Raw genomic sequence first — 22,921 nt, 5'->3', positions numbered from 1 at the left:
CAGCAGTACAATGATATTTCTTTGTAACATCTGAATTGAGAGAGGCCACGCAAGCCCTGGACCAGTGCCTGGATTCAGTGGTGGGCTGGATGAGGGCCAGTAAACTAAGTCTGAATCCTAGCAAGACAGAGGTGCTGTGTGTTTTTGGTTCCCGAGTTTGGATAATTGGTCAATTGCCTGCTTTAGATGGGGTTGTATTCCTCCGAACGAGCAGGCTCATAGTCTGGGACTGCTAGACTATGATCCATCCTTGTCACTTGCCCAGGTGACCTCAGTGGCTAAGTGGCTTCGGCTGGTAAGACAGCTGCAGCTTTTTCTGGACTGGGATAGCCTGACCACTGTTGTCCATGCGCTGGTAACCTCTAGACTAGATTACTGTAAAGCACTCTATGTGGGGTTGCCCTAGAAAAGAGGGCATCATATGTATACCTTCTCCCTTCAGAGTATACACAAAGATGAAATGTGGCAAAATATAACCTTTAGGTGGTATAACCAATATATTGCTTCAGGTGGTTGGTGAAGACCTGGCTTTTTTTTTTTAAAGGCCCTTGATTATTTGTGCAGTTTTTAATTGGCTCAGTTCTCACAGGACTATGATAGGTATTATGTATTAAGGTCCATGCATATTGATTTTTTCAGAGATTATGTTTGTCTTACTCTGTTCTTATTACTGTTTTTTAGCTGCCCTGAATCACTTTGGAGAAATAGAAGGGTTAGATTTCTTAAAATAAATAAATAACCTGTCATTTCACACAGTTTGCAGCTGCTAGCCTATTAAAGGGTACAATTTCTTTCTTTCCTTTTGCATCTGAAGTTGTATTTACTGATAGGATCAATTTAATTTGAACTCAGGCCTGTTCCATCTGACATCTAGCTCTCCAGCTAATGAAGGAGTGTTTATCAGAGGCCCCATCTGGCACTAATCCTTATAATAATAATGTGGATAAAAGTATTTTCTCTGACATGCTTAGGGATAGAAGCATAGACAGGAATAAACTGAGCCAAGTAAATGAGCCAAATCAATATAAAATGCCTTTGCTGACTATGTAGCTAATAACAAAACACTCTCAGTTACAAAAGAGGACAAAACAAAACAAAAATGCAGTATCAGGGAGACAGGCCGCCCAAGGGAGGCACTAGCACTCACCAGGAGATGTACAAATAGCTTTATGAAACCTGCCATCATGTGTCTTGACCAAGGCAGATGACAGAGTATCACACACTCACCAGACTTGAAATAATTGTGAACAGACTGAGTGATCCATTTAATTTAACACAGTCACTCAGTTTGCCCTAAAACAGAATACTCTTTACTTAAACACCCTTGACTTGATGTTCATCCTGCCTTTCCTTGAAACAGTCCATAGAAGGAGATTTTGCAGCCTTCCTAATTAGATCTGTCCATTGTTGAAGTGCTCCTTTGATCCAGTGCTCATGCATAACTAACTAACTCGGTTTAGGCTTCAGGAGGAAGCTAAGGATTCTGCCTGCTCTCCACTCATCTGTTCCCTATCAGCACCTGCCCACCCCTGGCTCCTCTCCACCTAGATTCAGCCTTGTGGAAGACCATTTCCAAACCAGATTAAAATGAATCTGGAAATCCTCTTTAATGAAGTTTGAGAACCGTAATTAAAGCTATAATCATATATACACTTACCTGGGAGTAAACTCCATTAAACATTGGGAAGTTACTTCTGAGCCAGTGGATATGCCGCATGTTAAAAATTTATTCTGTTTCACTTCATATTTCATTTGTGGCTCCAAGTAAGTCTCCCTTTAAAAAAAAAAACTACCACTTTGTCTTCTGCAAGCAGAAAAGAATAGGTACTAAAAGGTGAATTATGCCATTTTGCTTTGTTAGACTCAATTCTCAGGGCACTTTTTATACGTTAACAAAAGTTAAGCTTTCTATCAGTTGTCACATTGGAGGAATGGTGAAATAAAAATATAACAGATGTTGTCAACCAGTTTCAGGCAGGAAGTGCACTGTACACCCCTTGAGAAGTCATGCCTAGATACTTTAGCCCAAACAGCAACCATATTAGCCAATATACTTATCTAAGAAAATGTAATCTCATTGCCTTTAGCCACACAAAAATCAATTGGACCAAAAATGGCTTATCGTCAAGGGCTAAAATTTACTTCCAGTCAGCTTTAGATATTATGCCACTATTTGCATCTGAGCAATGCAATTTTTTTTGCCGATGAATAAAAATTATTTCAAGATCCAGCAGAGAGCAGTATAACAGTCACAGTGTATAGGACAGTTTGAAAATAAACATTAAAATATCCAACATGGACATGGATTGTTCAGCTTGGTGTACAAACAAATTAAATCAAAATGACTGATTTATGCTAATGCTGTCTCTCTGATGCCAAAATAAATAATAAACAGAAATTAAATAATTTGGATTCATTGGTCTGTATGTGTCCAACAATTGTGATAAAGCATAACTACGCTTACATGTACATTTTATAACAGCTTACTTTTCATTACTTCTCCTAAAGAATCCTGGCAATTGTAATTGGGTGAGAGCAGGCCTGTAGCCAAGGGGGGGAATTGGAGCACTCTTCCCTCTAGAGTTGTGCTCCCCCCCTCCACTCAGGATTTATTGTGACATGACAGACGAAGGCCCTGTTCACACGTTACAGTCAATGAATGTACAGCCTGTGTACCTGGGTATACAAGTAGTTGGGATGTACACTTGTACAGTTATTCACATGTAACATTCAAGGAGTGTACAGTCTCTGTCATATACACATCTGCTGCCAGGAAAAAAAAATGGCTTCAAGGACACTTATTAAATGCGCCACTGAAGCAATTCCCTTTTACTGGCAATAAGGCAAGGCATGCTGGGACTGTTGTACTTCCTGAAACTGTTTCTTATCAAGGCATACATTCAATAGAAAGAGTTTTGGCAGAAATGGAAATGTAGTTTTACTCTGTTCATTTTTCCTGCAGATTCTTAAGTTTTTAAAATCAAAACATCAACTTTGGAAAAAAACCCAACTTCTGTAACTATCATATTTATAGTTATTAAAATATTGCATTTTTCATTGCCTGTTATTCTTAAAGTATGTCAGGTTTTTGATGCAGGCTTCCATGGAACAATCCTATACGTGTCTATTGAGATATAAATCCTATAGACATCAATAGGCTATATTTCTCTCTCTTGACCTTTAGGAGGAAATATAAAGCACACAACAGAATTTACATTACCACTGATTTCAATAGGTTTTAAAAGAGCAAGGAAGTATAGTGGGTAATTTATATTGTGATTTATAGAGGTACTGTAGTGTACAGGTTCTGCAAAAGCCAGTGTAGTATAGCGATAAGACTACTGCGTTAGGACCTTGGAGACCTGTGTTCAAATTAGGGTTGCCAGGTTCTTGGCCTGAGACTGATCCTGTATCTTTAGAAGAAGAGAAAGTCAGCCAAGTGCAGATGTTCTTGCAACACTGTAATGGGAAAAACCACAAGGTGGAATTCTCCCTTCCCCCTGCACAACTTTTAAAGATACAGAAGACCTCTTGTGAAAGGTGCTGAAAGGAGACTCTTATTCCCCTGACAGAGCTCCTGGGGCCAGAGTGGTTCAACAGTCAGCCACTCTGATTGTAGCTCTGTGAGGGGAATACAGCGTCTCTTATCAACTCTCAGCACCCTTCACTAACTACACTTCCCAGGACTCTTTCGGAGAAGCCATGACTGTCTAAAGTGAAATAAAGGTCAGGTGTGGATGTGGCCAGGGACAGCTTTGGTTTAAATTTGGGTGGGAGGCTACATGTGCCTACTGTAGAATAAAAAGGTGGGGAAAACCCTGAAAAAGAATGATACTATGGTTTCCTTTTGGAAAGAAAAGGGGCTTCCCTTCTCCCAGTGGCTACCCACCCAATCCCCTCCCCTCCCCTCCCCTCTCTCCCATGCCCTCCTCCTCCTCCCCTCCCTGCCCCTCCCCCAGGTCAGTTTCACCTATCCTAAGCATGATTGCATGGGAGTACATCCCATTGAAGTCAATAAGCATGCAAATTATCAAACCTGCCCTCCCCTCCTCCTCCCTGCCATCACCTCCCTTTTGCCTTTTCCCTCCCCTTCCTTTCCCCTCCCCTTCCAATCCCCTCCTTCTGCTCCCCTCTCCTCCCTTCCTCCTTCCCTCTACTCTCCCCTCCCCCTTCTCCTCCCCAATGGTCAGTTTTACCTATCCTAGCCATGATTGCACAGGAGTAAATCCCACTGATCTCAATAAGCATGCAAATGATCAAACCTGCCACTCCCCTCCTTCCTGTCTCCTCTCCCTTCCTCCACTCCCCTCTTCCTTTTTCTTCCTCCCTTGCCCACTCCAGGCCTCCCTCCCCATGGTCAGTTTTACCTATCCTAAACATGATTGCACAGGAGTAAATCCTACTGAACTCAGTGAACATGCAAATGATCAAACCTGCCCTCCTCCCCCTCCTGCTGCTTCCATTCCCCTCCTCCCTTTCCTATTCCCCTGTTGTCAGTTTCACCTATCCTAAGGATGATTGCAGGGTAGTAAATCCCACTAACTCAATAAGCATGCAAATGATCAATCCATTCTCAGCAAACTTGCACAGGATCCCATTACATACCTCTCGGATTAAAAAGCAGAGAAATTCACTAATAGGCAAAAAAACTTGTCTTGTTTCTGTTATTTGGGCTGATTGCAGGTGTTGCCACCACTCACCATATGCTCAGAGGCCCATGTTAACAAATTCTTCCAAGCTACGTAGGAAGTGGACTCTGAAAGACCAACCCAAATTGTGTTTGCATTTTGACAAATTTGTAGGGCAGTACAATATTTCAGGCAGGTGGTCAAGTCTCCTGCTTCCCTGATCCATTCACTAAAGCCCTCATAAACAGTGAGACTTGCCTTCTGAGTAAACATGCATAGGATTATGCCCTATACACCCTCAAGAGTGTCTAATGGCAAATTTCTGTTTCCTCCTGCTTCCAGAATAGGGTTTCTCCCAAAGTGCAACAGGTCCAGATGGCCCAGGAATGTGGGAGGTCCCTTTGAAGAAAATCTAGAGTGTAATGAAAATTGCAGTTACCTAGAGTTGTGTATGTTCGTATTCCACGTGTACACTGTTAAAGTTTTTCCCCACATTGCTTTCCCACCAAAAGTCTAGAAGTATTTGGGAAACTTTGTGTCTGATTGTTAAAGGATTACAGTGGTATTTTTTAAGTATCAACTTGTTTCTTTTATATATGCTGAACATACATATCTGTTGAAATTATTTGATACAAAGCCGCAATCCCTGAATACTTGGCGTGTATAACTGAAACCTGGGTGGGTGATCAGGGAGGAGTTGCTCTTTCCCAGCTCTGCCCACCTGGGTATACGGTTCAGCATCATGGTAGAACCGAAGGACGGGGAGGTGGGGTTGCTGTGGTCTATAGGAGTTCTTACTCACTCACCAAGCACCCTGTCTAGGTGACGACTGGTTTGGAGTGTCTCCACCTTGTGCTGGGCCAGAGAGACAGACTGGGAATTTTGTTGGTGTACCGCCCGCCCTGCTGCCCAACAAATTCCCTAACTGAGCTGACAGAGGTAGTCTCGGAGGTATTGTTGCGGTCCCCTAGACTATTGGTACTGGGGGACTTCAACGTCCATGCCGAGACTGCTTTATCTGGGGTGGCTCAGGACTTCATGGCCTCCATGACAACCATGGGGCTGTCTCAGGTTGTTACTGGCCCAACGCATGTGTCGGGACTTACTCTTGATTTGATCTTCGCCACTGGCCATGGAGATGGTGATCTGGTGGTTGGGGGTTTTTCATCTACCCCATTGTCATGGACAGATCACCGCTTGCTGAAGTTTAGGCTCACAGCGACCCTTTCCCTCTGCAAGGGTGGGGGACCTATTAAATTGGTCCGCCCCCAGAGACTAATGGATCCCGAGGGTTTCCAAAGGGCTCTGGGGGATTTTCCGACTGAGAAGACTGGCGCTCCTGTCGAAGCCCTGGTTGGATTGTGGAATACAGAGATGACCCGGACGGTTGACACGATCGCTCCCATGCGCCCCCTCCTATGTAGAGCTCATACAGCTCCATGGTATACCTCGGAGCTGAGAGTGATGAAGCAAGAGAGGAGGAGGCTTGAGTGCAGATGGAGGCGAACTCCCGACGAATGCAATTATGCCTTGGTAAGTGCCTCTTCTAAGCGGTATATAGTAGCGGTGAGGGCAGCAAAAATGAGATATTTTGCTGCCACAATTAAGGCATCTCTCTCCCGCCCAGCGGAGCTCTTTAAAATTGTATGAGGGCTTTTACATTCTGACCCTCGGGATATCATAGATTCATCTGTAGCCCGCTGTGATGAGTTTGCGAGGCACTTCCAGGATAAGATCGCATGCATTCGCTGGGACTTAGACTCCAATATTATGGCAGTTGGACCTAATGAAGCGTCCAGAGCACGGTCTTGTCCTTATTTATTGGATGAGTTTCAGTCTGTGCAGCTTGAGGATGTTGACAAGATCCTTGGACTGGTGCGGGCGACCACATCTGTGCTGGACCCTTGCCCCTCTTGGCTGGTGAAAGCTGGCAGGACCGGAACCGCCGGCTGGGCCAAGGAGATAATAAACGCCTCTTTGAGAGAGGGAGTGGTCCCTGACTGCCTGAAAGAGGCGGTAGTGAGACCGCTCCTGAAGAAACCCTCTTTGGACCCAGATAACCTGAACAACTATAGACCTGTGGCGAATGCTCCGTTCTTGGGCAAGGTGCTGGAATGGGTGGTTGCCGGCCAGCTCCAGGGGCTCTTGGATGACACTGATTATCTTGATCCATTTCAATCCGGTTTTGGGCCTGGTTTTGGCACTGAAACAGCCTTGGTCGCCCTGTATGATGACCTTTGTCAGGAGAGGGACAGGGGGAGTGTGACTCTGTTGATTCTCCTTGATCTCTCAGCTGCTTTTGATACCATCGACCATGGTATCCTTCTGGGAAGACTCACGGAGTTGGGAGTTGGGGGTACTGCTTGGCAGTGGCTCCACTCCTACTTGGTGGGTCGCCACCAGAAGGTAGTGCTTGGGGAACATTGCTCGATACCCTGGACTCTCCATTGTGGAGTCCCGCAGGGATCGGTACTGTCCCCCATGCTTTTTAACATCTACATGAAGCCGCTGGGTGCGGTCATCAGGAGTTTTGGGGTGCATTGTCATCAGTACGCTGATGACACGCAGCTCTATTTCTCCTTTTCATCTTCTTCAGGTGAGGCTGTTAACGTGCTAAACCGTTGCCTGGCCGCGATAATGGACTGGATGGGAGCTAACAGACTGAAGCTCAATCCAGACAAGACTGAGACGCTGTTGGTGAGTGCCTTCTCTGCCCAGATGGTGGATGTTCATCCTGTTCTTGATGGGGTTACACTCCCCTTGAAGGAACAGGTTCGTAGCTTGGGAGTTCTTTTCGATCCTTCCTTGTCTCTTGAGGCCCAGGTGGCCTCGGTGGCACGGAATGCTTTTTACCATCTTCACTTGGTAGCCCAGCTACGTCCCTATCTGGACAGTGACGACCTCGCCTCAGTTGTTCATGCTCTGGTAACTTCTAGATTGGACTACTGCAATGCGCTCTACGTTGGGCTGCCCTTGAAGACTGTTCGGAAACTACAGCTAGTCCAGAATGCAGCGGCCAGATTGTTGACGCGGACCAGAAGGTCCGCTCATATAACACCTGTTCTGGCCCGTCTGCACTGGCTTCCTATTTGTTTCCGGGCTAGATTCAAAGTGCTGATTTTGACCTATAAAGCCCTACACGGCATGGGACCGCAATACCTGGTGGAACGCCTCTCCCAATATGAACCTACCCATACACTGCGCTCAACATCTAAGGCCCTCCTCCAAGTGCCACCCATTGAGAAGCTCGGAGGGTGGTGACTAGAAATATGGCCTTTTCAGTGGTGGCCCCCGAACTGTGGAACAGTCTCCCTGATGAGGTGCGCCTGGAGCCGACGCTACTATCTTTTCGGCGCCAGGTGAAAACCTTTTTATACTCCCAGGCATTTTAAAGTGTATTTTAACAGTATTTCACTATTATTTTGTATTTTGGATGTTGTTTGGTTCTTTTATTGTTTGTTTGTTTTTGTTTCTTGATTTATTGTATTTATTGTATTTATACACTGTGCTTGTTTTATCTTTTTGTACACCGCCCAGAGAGCCTTTGGGCTTAGGGCGGTATATAAATTAAATTAAATAAAAATAAATAAAAAAATAAATTTGTCGAGGTTCTTGTAGCATAGTCTGTTGCTGTGATGCTTAAAATTTCATTAACCCACTTTATTTGCGAGTATAAATAAATGCTCTCCTGTTTCTCCTCAAAAAGCCATGTCATTATGGGCAGAAATGAAAGACTTCCATTGCCATGCAAGGATACAATGAATGGAAAACTGTGGAATTGCTCTTTTAGAAACTAATCTGAACTCTTTGTAGTCTACTTTCTAGACATACATCATGCTGCTTTCATCCCTTATTCCCATCAAGATACTTTCTCTGCTGTTTTATTGCTTCCTTGTGAATCTGCCGTGCACATCTCCAGCCACTGACACTCTCTTTAATTGAATACAGTCCCCAATCCCATTCTAAATTAGGAATGGGGGACCTGTTGTTCTCCAGACGTTTGAACTACAATCCATGCTGGCGAGGGCTGATGGGAATGTAGTCAAACTATACCTGGAGGAACCACAGATTCCCCAACCTTGTCCTAAATGGAGGAACGTTTTCATTAATATCAATTGTAATAAATTTCTTGGTGGTACATGTGAGAGCCACATGTGTGATTTTTTTTGCACCAAAAAATGCTTCCTTTTCAACTATTTTCAGGCTAAAGTAAGATCACTGTTTCTCTTACAACATGTGGATGTATGTTGATTCACTGCCTTGTCTTCTCCTTTCTCTCTAATGACAAGAGACAGTTGTATCTGCAGCTCAGTCCAATTTTTCTTCTTTTGCTAAACATGTAAGGCAGCAGGGAGCAGACGGGAACTGGAAGAGAGAGTTACTGTACCATCTGGGCTATCTGCCATTTTCAGCTTTGGGTATTCCAGAGTTATTGCCAAGGCAGAAACATATTATGAAATACTTATGAGTCAGAAAGGACACTGAGCCTTCAAGATTTTTGCAAAGAACAATTGGCCAATATATTGACATGACCACAGTCAACATTTGGAGGACCACAGTTTCTCCACCCTGCCCTAGACCCATGCATAGAAATGTCCATATTTTTATCTGTGAAATGTAGGGTGGAATGTCATACTAATCAGTGTTTCTTTTCTTCCCAATGCATGATCAGAAAATGGACCTCGCCTCCTTGTGGAAGCAGAGCAAGCTAAAGTCTTCTCGCAACGGGGTGGCAATATTACACTGCCATGTAAATTTTATCGTGACCATGCATCATTTGACTCAGGAGCCCATAAAATTAGGGTCAAGTGGACCAAACTCACCTCAGATTACCTCAAAGAAGTGGATGTCTATGTTGAAATGGGATACCACAAAAAGAGCTATGGAAATTACCAAGGAAGGGTCTTCTTGAAGAAAAGCACTGAAAATGATGTCTCCCTTGTAATCACAAATATAATTCTTGAGGATTATGGAAAATACAAATGTGAAGTGATTGAAGGTTTAGAAGATGACACAGCTGTTGTATCTCTGGATTTAGAAGGCAAGTAGTCCTGGCATAACATAAATTGCTGAATAATGATACTACTACTGTTGTTGTTGTTGTTGCTGCTGCTGCTGCTGCTATTCTCCACCTTTTACCATAAGGTCCCAGGGTTACAAATACAATACAATGCAGTATAAAATATAATATTAAAATCAGATAAAACAAATTGTAGTCAGAAGAATTGTGGGTCCTAAAAATATATTTAACTCAGGTGTCAGAGTAAAGAGGTGCGGCTTCAGCATATGGTGAAAGCTATGCAGTGAAGATGGGGAGGAAATTCCACAGGTTAGATGCTGCCATGAGCAGTAGGAAAATGGCTTTGAAATTACATGCAGCTCTACAGAAAAATTACATCTTTATCCGCTGCTAAGTCCCCTACCTCTACATCAGGGTATCAGTCCAGATTGGGGGCCCTGCACTGGTTTCTTCTGAAACAAAAAGTATACATTCAAGGGCAAACATCATGAACAACATCACATGTAGTTTGGCCCTAAGTCAAGCAATGTTCTTGTTGTTATTGTTATATGCCTTCAAGTCAATTACGACTTATGGCAACCCTATGAATCAGTGACCTCCAAGAGCATCTGTCATAAACCACCCTGTTCAGATTTTGTAAGTTCAGGTCTGGGGCTTCTTTATGGAATCAATCCATCTCTTGTTTGGCCTTCCTCTTTTTCTACTCCCTTCTGTTTTTCCCAGCATTATTGTATTTTCTAGTGAATCATTATGTGTCCAAAGTATGATAACCTCAGTTTCATCATTTTAGCTTCTAATGGTAGTTCTGGTTTAATTTGTTCTAACACCCAATTATTTGTCTTTTTCGCAGTCCATGGTATCCGCAAAACTCCCCTCCAACACATTTCAAATGAGTTGATTTTTCTCTTACCTGCTTTTTTCACTGTCCCACTTTCACATCCATACATAGAGATCAGGAATACCATGGTCTGTATGATCCTGACTTTAGTGTTCAGTCACACCTCTTTGCATTTGAGGATCTTTTCTCGTTCTCTCATGCCCTCCCCATTCCTAGCCTTCTTCTGATTTCTTGACTTTTGTCTCCATTTTGGTTAAGGACTGTGCCAAGGTACTGATAATCCTTGACAAGTTCAATGTCCTCGTTGTCAACTTTAAAGTTACATAAATCTTCTGTTGTCATTACTTTAGTCTTTCTGACGTTCAGCTGTAGTCCTGCTTTTGTGCTTTCCTCTTTAACTTTCATCAACATTCGTTTCAGTTCATTGCTGTTTTCTGCTAGTAATATGGTATCGTCTGCATATCTTAAATTGTTTATCTTTCTCCCACCAGTGTTCACACCTCCATCATCTTGGTCTAATTCTGCTTTCAGTATGGTATGTTCTGCATATAGATTAAAGAAATCTAGTGATAAAATACACCTGTCTCACACCCCTTCCAATGGGGAACCAATCAGTTTCTCCATATTCTGTCCTTACACTAGCCTCTTGTCCAGAGTTTAGGTTGCGCATCGGGACAATTAGATATTGTGGCACCTCAGTTTCTTTTAATGCATTCCATAGTTTTTCATGATCTACATAGTCAAAGCTTTGCTGTAATCTATAAAGCACAGGGTGATTTCCTTCTGAAATTCCTTGGTCTGTTCCATTATCCAACGTATGTTTGCAATATGATCTCTGGTGCCTCTTCCCTTTCCGAATCCAGCTTGGACATCTGGCATTTCTCACCCCATATATGGTAAGAGCCTTTGTTGTAGAATCTTGAGTATTATTTTACTTGCATGGGATATTGAGGCAATAGTTCGATAATTACTGCATTCCCTTTCTTTGGAATTGGGATGTAGATTGAACGCTTCCAGTCTGTGGGCCATTTTTTATTTTCCATATTTGTTGACAGATTTTTGTCAAAATTTGAGCAGATTCAGTCTCAGTAGCTTGTAGCAACTCTATTAGTATGCCATGTGTTCCTGGCGATTTGTTTCTTCCAAGTATTTTAAAAGCAGCTTTCACCTCACATTCTCAAATTTCTTCATCATACGGTTCTTCATCATATGGTTCCTCCGTGAATGAATCTGTCATCCTTGCATCTCTTTTATAGAGTTCTTCAGTATATTGCTTCTCTCTTCCTTTTATTTTATCTCTGTCAGTGTGATCCCCTGTTGATTATTCAACATCCCTACTCTTGGTTTAAATTTCCCCTTAATTTCTCTAATCTTCTGGGATAGGGCTCTTGTCCTATCCTTTTTGTTGTCCTCTTCTATTTCTATACAATAACTATTTTAATCGTTCTCTTTGTCCCTACACTCTAGTCGTTGTGTTATTGCATTTAGGGTTCTAACCATGTTTCTATCTCCTTTTGCTTTCCTTCTCTCTTTAACCATTTTAATTGTTTCTTCAGTCATCCATTGAGGTCTTTCTCTCTTTTTAACTGGAGGTATTGTCTTTTTGCATTCTTCCCTGATAATGTCTCTGACTTCAGTCCATAGTTCGTCTCATTCTCTGTCAACTAATTTTAAAGCCTCAAATCTGTTCCTTATTTGATCTTTATATTGTTCTGGGATGTTATTTAAATTGTATTTTGGCATTAGGATTGCTTTGTTGTTCTTCCTTAGCTTTACTCTGATTTTCGATATTACCAGTTCATGACTATACCGCAGTCTGCTCCTGGTCTTGTTTTCGCAGAATGTATGGGACTTCTCCATCTTCTGCTACCAATTATATAATCAATTTGATTCCTGTATTGACCATTTGGTGATGTCCACATGTACAGTTGTCTTTTCGGTTGCTCAAAAAATGTGTTTGCAAGGAACAAACAATTGGCTTCACAGAATTTTCTCCTCCTTCATTTCTATCTCCTAAGCCCCATTTCCCCACAATTTTTTGTTCTTCTCTGTTCCCTGCTTTTAAATTCCAGTCCCCCATGATTATCAGCACATCTTGTTTTGATGTGTGATCAATTTCTTCCTGTACTTCTGTGTAAAATCTCTCCAATTCCTCTTCTGCATTTGCCATTGGAGCATAGACTTGGATGATGGTTATGTTAACAGGTTTTCCATTTATTCTCATTGATATTACTTGCTTAGACCTTACGTTATAGCTCCTAATTGCTTTTGCTACATCACTTCTCACTATTAAAGCAAGCCTGTTTCTTCTTAATTTCTCATTTCCTGCATAAAATATTGTGTAGTTGCCTGATTGAAAATGACCCATTCCCATCCATTTTAATTCACTCACACCAGTATTGTAATGTTGATGCATTCCATTTCTTGCTTGACAATTTCTAACTTTCCCTGGTTCATGCTTCTCACATTCCATGTTCTTATTGTGTGTGTCGTACAACTCCGGACTCTCCTTTCGCATGTGTGTGCATCAGCCTCTGGGCTTCCTTTCGGCTTTGACCCAGCTGCGTCTTTAGTCACAGCACTACTCGTCCTTTGTTCTTCCCCAGTAGCTCGGTGAGTGCCTTCTGACCTGGGGGTCTCATCTTCCAGCACTATCTCGTGTTGCATTTTGGATACTCTGTTCATAGGGTTTTCATGATAAGAGATATTCAGAGGTGGTTTACCATTGCCTTCCTCTGAGTTTGGATGCATCTTAGTCTGGTGTCTCAGCTTTGACCATTCCGCCATGGGTGCCCCTGCTAAGAGTCTAGCCTCTTGGTCTAGACTCCTGACGGCATTTCTCTCGGGTTTTTTGACACACTTAAACCCCCTCACTACATTAAGGTGTACATCCTAGAGGAGGCAAGCAATGTTATGTCACCTTAATTAGCTGACTTACATCTGTTGTTGCAAGACCTTTTGTAGGAAGTTGATTACTTCATGAGATGCATTAGAAGTAGGCTATTACATGTAAATACTCTTGCCAAAACAATCCAGGTCATTTCTCAAGTGCTACAACATTCTTTGTCTTACTGTTTACAGGCTAACATGTCTGCCCTTTTAAATTTAGTTTTCTTTTTTCTAGGAAAATATTAGCTTTGAATTCACTTCCCAATAAATGTTTTTTCTGTTATAGTTGTTGTGAAATTAAGGTGAATTGTTTTATTTAGCCATGGAATTACCTATTGTCTTGAAGGAAACAGAAACCACAAAAACACAAGAAAAAAAGCAGTTGCAAGTTATCTGTAAGTGCTTATGTGTGGCACACTTAATTTTCAATTCTGTCAACAGAAGTTAATTATAAATCTATAAATGTAAATGTACTGCCTTCAAGTCGATTCCGACTTATGGTGACCCTATGAATAGCGTTGTCATGAGGCTGAGAGGCAGTGACTGGCCCAAGGTCACCCAGTGAGCTTCATGGCTATGTGGGGATTCGAACCCTGGTCTTCCAGGTCGTAGTCCAACACCTTAACCACTACACCACACTGGCTCTATAAATCTATAGAGGAGCAATATTTGATTTGTCTATGATTTGATTTGATTTGATTATTTGATTTGTCTCTTTACCCTGGCCTTCGACACCTGAGATGCATATTTTGGGACCCACCCTATTTTCTGTGATTTTATTCATTGATTGATTGATTAATTATATTTATACCCTGCCTTTCTTTTAATGTTAGAAACAACATCAACCCTATGATGTTGTTTAGATTGTTTTTAACTGTTTTTAATGATGTGTTTTAAAATGGTTGTAACCTGCCCTGGGACCTTTGTGTGAAGGGCAGGTAGTAATAATATTAATAATATGATGATGATGATGATGATGATGATGGTGATGATGAAATCAAGATTTGGTCTTGGTATATTTTAAGAGAGTCCATGTTGATTTGTGTGGTGAACTCAGCAATTGCATGAAAGAGAGTAATGAATTATTTTATCAGCTTTGAGTCAGGTTCACAAACTACAAGGTGTGTACCAGTCCTAAACAAGTTTCGCTTGCCACATAACTGACACTAATACATACATATACTATATGAAAATGGAAATGGACTGCCTTCAAGTCGATCCCAACTTATGGCGACCCTATGAATAGGGTTTTCATGGTGAGCGGTATTCAGAGGTGGTATACCATTGCCTTCCTCTATACTATATGAGACCTGTAATATTATTACTTCAGGCAAATATTTTTGTTCTGATTTGGGATTTACTGGTTATGAATTTTTTTATTTGTTTAAGGAATAATATTGATATGTTGAATTTGTAGCCAGCATTTCCTACAACCCCTGAAGGCATGTTTTCTTCAGAGTAACGCTTGAAAATAGATAGGATGACAGCAAGTGACTTATTCAAGCCAAGGCTGCCCACTGAATATAATGACTGAGCAGTTATTTGATCTGATGCTTTGTAATAATTGTTGCATTTTTTATTATTGAAAGAAACAGGTAAAATTAACTAGGCCTACATACAGTAGTTTATTTTTCATGAGCGGATAGATAACCAGGGTGAAAATAAGATAAGAAGAACTTACTGGATCAGGCCAGTGGCCCATCTAGTCCAGTATCCTGTTCTCACAGTGGACAATCAGATGCCTATGGGAAGCTCCCAAGCAGAACCTGAGTGCAAGAGTGTTCTCCTCTCCTGTGGTTTCCAAAAACTGGTATTCAGAAGCATGCTGCCACCAACCATAGAGGCAGAGCATAGCCATCATGGCTAGGGGAGTTGATAGCCTTATATTCCATGTATTTGTCTGTGTTGGAATTGCTTTTCAAGATTTTTTTTAAAAGTTTTAATATGTTTTAAAGTCTTTTGTTATTAAGATGTTATAGAGTGTTTTTAAAACACTCTAAAATCCTCTTTTAAAGCCATCCAAGTTGGTGGCCACCACTTTCTCTTGTGGGAAGAATATGGGAAGCCGCCTCGCCCTGACTCAGTCCATCTAGCTCAGTATTTTCTACACTGACATATAGCAACTCCCTAGATTTTCAGACACAAGCTTGAGATGCCAGGGACTGAACCTGGGATCTTTGGCATGCAATGCATGTACTCTATCACTGACTATGTCCCAGCTTTCTTTTTAATGGTCTTTGTGTGCCTAAGGTACATCCACATGCACACAGGAGCTATATTGATTTTCCTTCTGGCTGCAGTCGCACATGTTTTATTAGATTTGTTTCGGTTGGGTTGTCCGGCTTTCAGGAGCAGATGACGGACTGCCAGGTAAAGGGAGTCTGTCTAAAACCTTGTTAATGTTAATCTCTGCCACCACTGAGTTCTTTTTTCCTGTTTTAACAGGCAATTTTATCATGCTGATCTGTTTCAGAAGGAAGCACAAGGGTATTATATAAGAAAAGCTGATCTGTCTGTGGGGTATTGTAGGTCATGGTTGTTCAAGCCAGATTTTAGGACTTGCTTGGCTTGGCTAGATTTTTGTACCTATGAAAATAAGGTCTAATGCAGCCTTTCCCAACTAGTGGGCCACCAGATGTTGTTGGACCACAACTCCCATCAGCCTCAGCCAGCATTGCCAATGGTCAGGAAAGATGGGAATTGTGGTCCAACAACATCTGGTGGCCCACTAGTTGGGAAAGGCTGGTCTAATGTGAGAATGAGGTGATGAGTGCTTTTTTTAAAAGTTGGTGAATATGCCTATCTACCACAGCCCACTTATCTGGCAATTGCTGCATTGGACTCAATGGGACATTCTTCTGGGTAGATATGTATAGGATTGTACTGTAATTATATTATTAAAGAAGCATTTTGTTCCGAGTTCGTAGCACCAGTTTCTGTTTCCTATGCTTTGAGGGTCTTTCTTCAACCTATCTCTTTGACTCCAGCAGCCCAATTCTATGCTGCTGTGGCACAAACAGTAGCTTGCATTATGACAACTAAAATGAATCACTCTCTCTTTGCCCCACTTGTTATGAAATCCTCTACTTCTGAGGGAAAATAGTGCAGTGTTACACCACCATTACTGAGTCTCAGACCAAAAAATGACCCATAGGATGTAGAGACTTGTAATGAAGAACAAATAAGTAGAAGTTAAGAGCGGGAGTAACTAGACATTATTATAGCTAATAATGCAGTTTTTTGGATGATATTGAATAGAATCAGTTTCAAGATGAAAGAAGAACAATTTGTTCATACCAAGGTCCACTTTCCAGATTCTATACATTGTTTATTCAGTGTGATTACTGAAAACATTTAGCTGGTAGAAGAATTAAAAGAACTCACATTAGAAGAGGCCTGCTATGTGAGATCAGGCATATCTAGCACTGGTGTGCACCAACCACAAGATTTGGTTCAGATCCTGACTCAGCCCTCCAGAAATCAGCCTAATTCAGATAACGGAAAATTTAAAATATAACTATATCTTTAATTTGTTTTTACAGAATTGAGTGAAATTTGAAGGCTTAGTAGTTCCTTCTGTGTGGATAAAGCCATCTAAACTGCAGAAGAATGGGGCAGTGTTTTTTGTGCTGGGCAGCTTCAGAATTCATTCATTTATTTTTAATAGGAACCATCTAGCCCATCCTCCAGTTTCCCACAGTGTCTATCCAAATGCCTATGGGAAGCCTGCAAGCAGGACATAAGAGAGATAGCACTCAGTGACATGCTTGAAATCACCCCCAATTGTCTGCCTTTTTCAGTCCTTCAGTTGTTCCAGAGAGTCGAGGCTTCCCTTAAAATATGTGTTGTCATTACCTCCTGACTTATACAGAGCAGTAGGACTCTCCATTTATATTCTCAAATGGAAATGGACTGCCTTCAAGTCGATCCCGACTTATGGCGACCCTATGAATAGGGTTTTCATGGTAAGTGGTAAGTGGTCAGAGGGGGTTTACCATTGCCCAAGGTCACGCATACATCTACATAAAATTTGGGGTGAGATAATTTACCTTAGAATCTACCCAGAGTACAGTTCAGACAGTTAAAACATAATTATATATTTGATTAAGGAATATACCAACCAGAACAAATAGTCATTTTATACAGAATACTCATAGTTCTAATATTCTATTCTAATGTGACTAACCCGTCTCCGTAACAACTATGCTAATTCTTTTGCATATGTTTTCATCTTATCTCTCTCATCTTATTCCCTCTTTCTCTCTGTCTCTCACAGCCAATCTCCTTTTCAACAGCCATTTCCCAACCAACAGTCTACCAGGCACCAGGAGTGCCCCTAGACAAGCTGCCAGCAACTGTCACCCTAGGCAAACCATGCAATTGGCACCCCCACCCCCATACCCCAAGGGCAGATCTAGGCTGAGGTTTTTGGTAAACTCCACTAAATTCTGTTTAATGTTTTTTAAGGAGAGGCATAATATTTGGTTTGTTCATCCATACATCTGTCCAACCAATGTTTCCAAGAGGATATAAAATAGAGACACGAAATTTTCAGATTAGATTTGTACACAGCAGCTAGATGATATTTCAGTCCTATTTCAAATGAAAAGGTATTAAAAATGTTATAATTTTTATTATTACAAATCCAAAATCATCCATTATGCTATCCTGCTGTAACTGCCATTACCACCACATCCAATATAGAAAGAACTAAGAAAACTCTTCAATGAACTTTAACCTGTAATTACAAAATACTCCAAATCAAAAACACTCTGTACTCTTTAAACATGCCTTTCCTTGCTTTAAATTTTGAACATTCAGTCAGTAGTTCTTTTAGATCCAGTTTTCTAGAGGTTGTTGTTGTTATGTGCCTTCAAGTCAATTACAACTTATGGCGACCCTATGAATCAGTGACCTCCAAGAGCATCTCTCCATTCCAGAGGTTAGCATGTTCTATATTGATATTGAGGCAAGTCCAACAAGTCTCGCTTGTACCATTCATTGTTGAATGGAATTCAGATATGTCTTTATCAATTTTGAGAAGATGCAGTTCCCACTAGCTATGGAAAGTGGCAAAGTTAAAGTAATGCTTAGAGCCACAACAATGTTTGGAAACCTGTCTGTGAGGTTTTTTTCGCAAACAAACTTCCTTACTTCTTCAGTAGAAACCAACCATCTCTCTTAAAGGTATGCATTTACCAGAGGAAGGGACTTAACTCACAAGGTGAATGGCAAGTTGAATTTAATGTATGCCTTTGAAACAGCAAAAGCAAAAATTAAGTATAACTGTGTATGGGATGGTCTCCAATCTTTTGGGGCCACAGGCATATTTGGGATTTTGAGAAAGTGTCATGGGCCCTGCCACAAAAGGGCCTACATGGGCAGGGCAAGACCATTCATGAAAGGGCTGCCTTGAAGGGTATGAACAACCCCAATTTTTGCCACTGTAAGCAAAACATTCCTTTTCATGGAAGGCCTAAAGACAAGCAACTTGCCCAAAAAGTGGGGCATGAGCCCCCAAACATAAAAGCTACCCCTTGGAGCCCACCACAGTCCTCTGCTCCAGTATCATGGCCTCCATTCTGCAGAAGGCCATGTCCTTTCCCCAAATCCCCTCTGAATAAAATACACCCATGTGCCCACCCTCTCCCTCCCACACAGGCCCTGGGCCCTCCATTTTCTCTCCCTTCCCCAGCCACTGGCCCTCCATTTTTTGTCCCCAGTAACTACCTTTCCTTCTTCCACTGAGGCAAGATGCACAGCTGCTGCTTCCCCCCTGACTATCCTCTTCTTGGGATCCACATGTGTCCACTGAGAACTGTCCTCTCTCTCCTCCCTGCTGGTCCTGTTCAGTCAGCACCTCTCACTTCTAATCAGCGCTCTCATTGAAGATGAGAGGGAACAGTCTTAACTGGATCTGTGGCCAATTTTAAAGGGAGAGGATCCAGTAAGGAAACTGTGCCACTGGAAAGCCAAGAAGAGAAACCGGTGGCCATTACCTTGTACAGTTGTGCCATGAAGGAGGGGAGCAGAAAGACCCAAGGGTCCTCCATTTTGGTAAGCCCCTGTGAGCCCACTGATTGATGCCTTCAGCATGGTCTGCATGGAGAACCCTGGGTTTGTAGTGCATGTGGTGGGGTGTAGTGGCTAGAGCGTGGGACAGGGAAACCTGGGTTCGAGTCCCAGCTCACCCATGAAGTTCACTGGGAGTGACATTGGGCCAGTCACTGAGTGACTCTCAGACTAACCTACCTCACAGGGTTGTTGTAAAAATAAATAAAATTGAGAGGAGGAGGACTGCATAAACTGCCTTGGATTCACTGGAAGAAAAAAGGCAAAATATAAATATAATGTTTTTTTAACTGCTTGACTATGGTTGGGCTGGATTGCTACTATTGCCCTGCCTGTGTGGCTGCAACCATCTTGCTCACGCTGTTATGATGACAATGGGACACGACCAGCAGTAGAGTTTGTTTTGTGATTTTTTTCCCAGGGGGTTTATGGTGCTCAAGTTAGTGGGATTCTGAAAGAAAAAAGTTGGCAAAGATGCAGCACTGTCAATGTTCCTGTGGCCTCCTCTGTGTGCGAGGCCCAGGGCAATTGCCCTCTGTGTCCCCCGCCTAAAAAGGCCCTGGTTAACACTGTTACTTTTCTTTTATGGAACACCTTATTTATTATAATTATAATTCATATTCCCTCTATAAGCACACGGGAACTGATGTAATGACAGTCAACTAACAATTCATGCTAGCAGAACCTTGCAAACACATCCCCATCAGGCCCCACAGCACATGCGGAAGAGGAGGAAAGGGGAGATTGCTCTGTCAGGCAAGCAGAAATGTTTACACTGAGACACAGCAATCCCATTAATGCTACGCAGAATTGAAATAATGACATCTTCGTTATTTTATTTGTATTTTTAATATGTATTTTTCCCTTGAATTTGATGTGCCCCCCTTAACTTGGCACCCTAGGCAACCACCTAATCTGCCTGTAAGATGGGGCCACCCCTGCCTGGCACTTGGGCTGCTTTCACACATGGGGCTAATAGCGCTAGTTTAACGGATTAAAAAGGTAGCGCTTCTGTCCCGGTTTCTAAAATCCCTTTCATACTGCAGTACCTCTTGTGATAAGGGACAGTACTTTTTCAGCCCATACAGAGGCATTTCACGCAACTGGCTTTCACACAGCTTGTTTTCATCCCTCATGCACGCACACTGTTCCCCACTGTGTAGGAGGTCTAAGATCTTGTCCCGTCGCCATGCAAGCCCTCTCCCTTTAGGATCTGACTTTTTAAATTGTTTTAGTTGTATCAAGACGGGTGTGTGTAGGAAATGCTAGTCAAACTCTGCCCCTTGTCACTCTAAAACTTGGTTGGATCACCTCCAGTGCATTGTTTTTTTAATTCAGCTTCACACAGATTTTGCAGCTGATTGGTAGTTCAATCCGTTTGCCTTCCAGGTGTGGCCAGTGAAAATGCTTTGCTGTAGGCACAGGCAGTGATTGTCCCAAAGCTGTGGGTGATTCTGAAAGGTCTGAGGTCTGAAGTCAGCAGTGGGGAAGGGAGGTGTGTCCAGCAGAGGGCAGAGTCACTTCAAACTGCAGCAAGAAAAACCATTCTCGCTGCTTTTGAAGCAACTAGTGTGCCCACAGCCTAGGGCTGCAATGCTATGGTGCCTCAAAAAGGGGGTGTGCTGCAAGGTGGCTGAAATTCAAAGGATATTAAGTCTTCTCAAAATTCCCTGTCATGCCCCCAAGCCAGGGGGATATTTAGAAATGCTTTTGAGGGTGTCTAAACCTGTCTCCTCTTTACCTACCATTGCTTTCCATAGAGGAAAAACACTTTTTAAAGTTTAAAAAATCCAAAGCCCCAAAGTGCCCTCACTTTGGCCCTGCTGGCAGAGGCAGGTAGGGTATTGGATGAGCCAGTTAAACCACTTTTACATTACACACACACAAACAGCCCTAAGTCACAATATTTGAGATAAAAATGGCCATAACGTGATCAAAATTCCAATAAAAAGCCAGTTTGAACTAGGAAAAAGCCTCATTAGATAATAACATACTTTTTTCCCTCTTTTCTCTATACATCCTTTGGGATATTTGTAAGTTTTTCACTATAAACTGTGCCAGCTGTTTCTTCCCTACATGACATCTACACCCAGTCTGCAGTTGTCCAATGGAAAGAGTATAATGAGTGACAAAGCTGTGAATCAATAGCCAGTTGTCCATAGATATTGGCCTTAATGGATGATCCTTGGCAGATTGACAAAAAACATTTCTTTCCAGGAATGGCTGTAAGCTGGACAAAACGCTTTATCATTCCTATGTGAGTTCACTGTCCAGAACAATGTAGGCTTTGCTAACAGAAACCATAATTGTCATAACAATGAAAACTTGTTCTTTCTGTTCCAAGGGGCATCCTTCTACTGATGCAAAGTCTTCACTTTGGAAGCTGCTGTATAGATCCTGGATTAGAGAGTGTCTGTAACAGTGACATAAAAAGTTGTAAATTCACCTTGTCCATTATGGGATAGGCCCGCAGGTATAGTCAATGTGGTACACTCCAAATGTTGTTAGACTGCAACTCCCATTGGCCATGCTAGGTGGGGTTGACGGGAATTGTAGTCCAACAATGGAGGTCATCATATCCATGAGACAGAGGATCTTACACATACTGCCAAAACTTTCAGATTTGTACTGAGAAGGTACAATCCTGAAAGGAGGGATCATAGCTTGGTAGAGCACATGCTTTCATTCAGAAGGTCCTTGGTTCAATTCTTGGCATTTCCAGTTAAAAATATAAGGTAGCATTAAAGTGAAAGAAATTTGCTGGAGACCCTGTACAGCTGCTGCCAGTCAGGATAGATGGTATTGAGCTCAATGGACAAATAGTCTAACCTGGTAAAATGTCCGAGTTTAGGGGAAAGTAATAGAGTGCATGCATTGCATGAAAAAAGCCATAGTTTCAAGCCCTGGAATCCCCAGGTAGAGCTGGGAAAGATGAACTGTTGCCAGTTAAGGAGACGGAGCTAGATTGACCAATAGTCTCACTATAAGATAGCTTCCTGAATACATCTTGGACTTGATATATAGAGGGTAATGAATTCTGAAGTTGTGAAATAATTTTCTTTCCCGGTATTACAGTAACATCAGTTGGAAAAATGCTTGTTAGGCAAATATCCATGCCAAGTTAAGATGGTTACACTACAGTGGAGTATACAGCAAGCTCTACTGTATCCCATGTTGACTCTGGCTATAAGAAGTCTGACTTTTCTGTTTAGACTAGCACCGAAGGAAGCCACTTTCTTTATTCTGGCTGAGGCTAGCCTCTATTTTCCATGTGGACTCATGGTACAGGAAATTTAAGTCTCTGTGTAAATACAGAGTGGTTACTCTTAAAACTGATAATTGACTATAGTGTTAACTCAACAACTCTTTGCAAGTGTCACAGTTAAAATCCTAAACTTGGTTATCATTAAAGGCAAAATTTGTATCTGTCAAAGCATGTTGATTTCTGCCCCCAGGCTATTCAGAATGCAGGAA

General features: G+C 42.0%; 1 protein-coding gene across 1 annotated transcript in view; it reads left to right on the top strand.

The window, feature by feature from the left end:
• HAPLN1 (hyaluronan and proteoglycan link protein 1) overlaps positions 1-22,921 on the top strand; it is a 115,902-nt gene that overhangs the window by 79,762 nt on the left and 13,219 nt on the right. Inside the window, exon 3 of the mRNA XM_061622016.1 lies at positions 9,301-9,669. Coding sequence (XP_061478000.1) covers positions 9,301-9,669 — 369 coding nt within the window. The remainder of the gene's footprint in view (positions 1-9,300; positions 9,670-22,921) is intronic.

The sequence above is a fragment of the Rhineura floridana genome, chromosome 1 (genome assembly GCF_030035675.1).
Source record: "Rhineura floridana isolate rRhiFlo1 chromosome 1, rRhiFlo1.hap2, whole genome shotgun sequence".
Lineage (NCBI taxonomy): Eukaryota > Metazoa > Chordata > Lepidosauria > Squamata > Rhineuridae > Rhineura > Rhineura floridana.
This window is presented reverse-complemented; position numbering and strand designations above follow the sequence as displayed.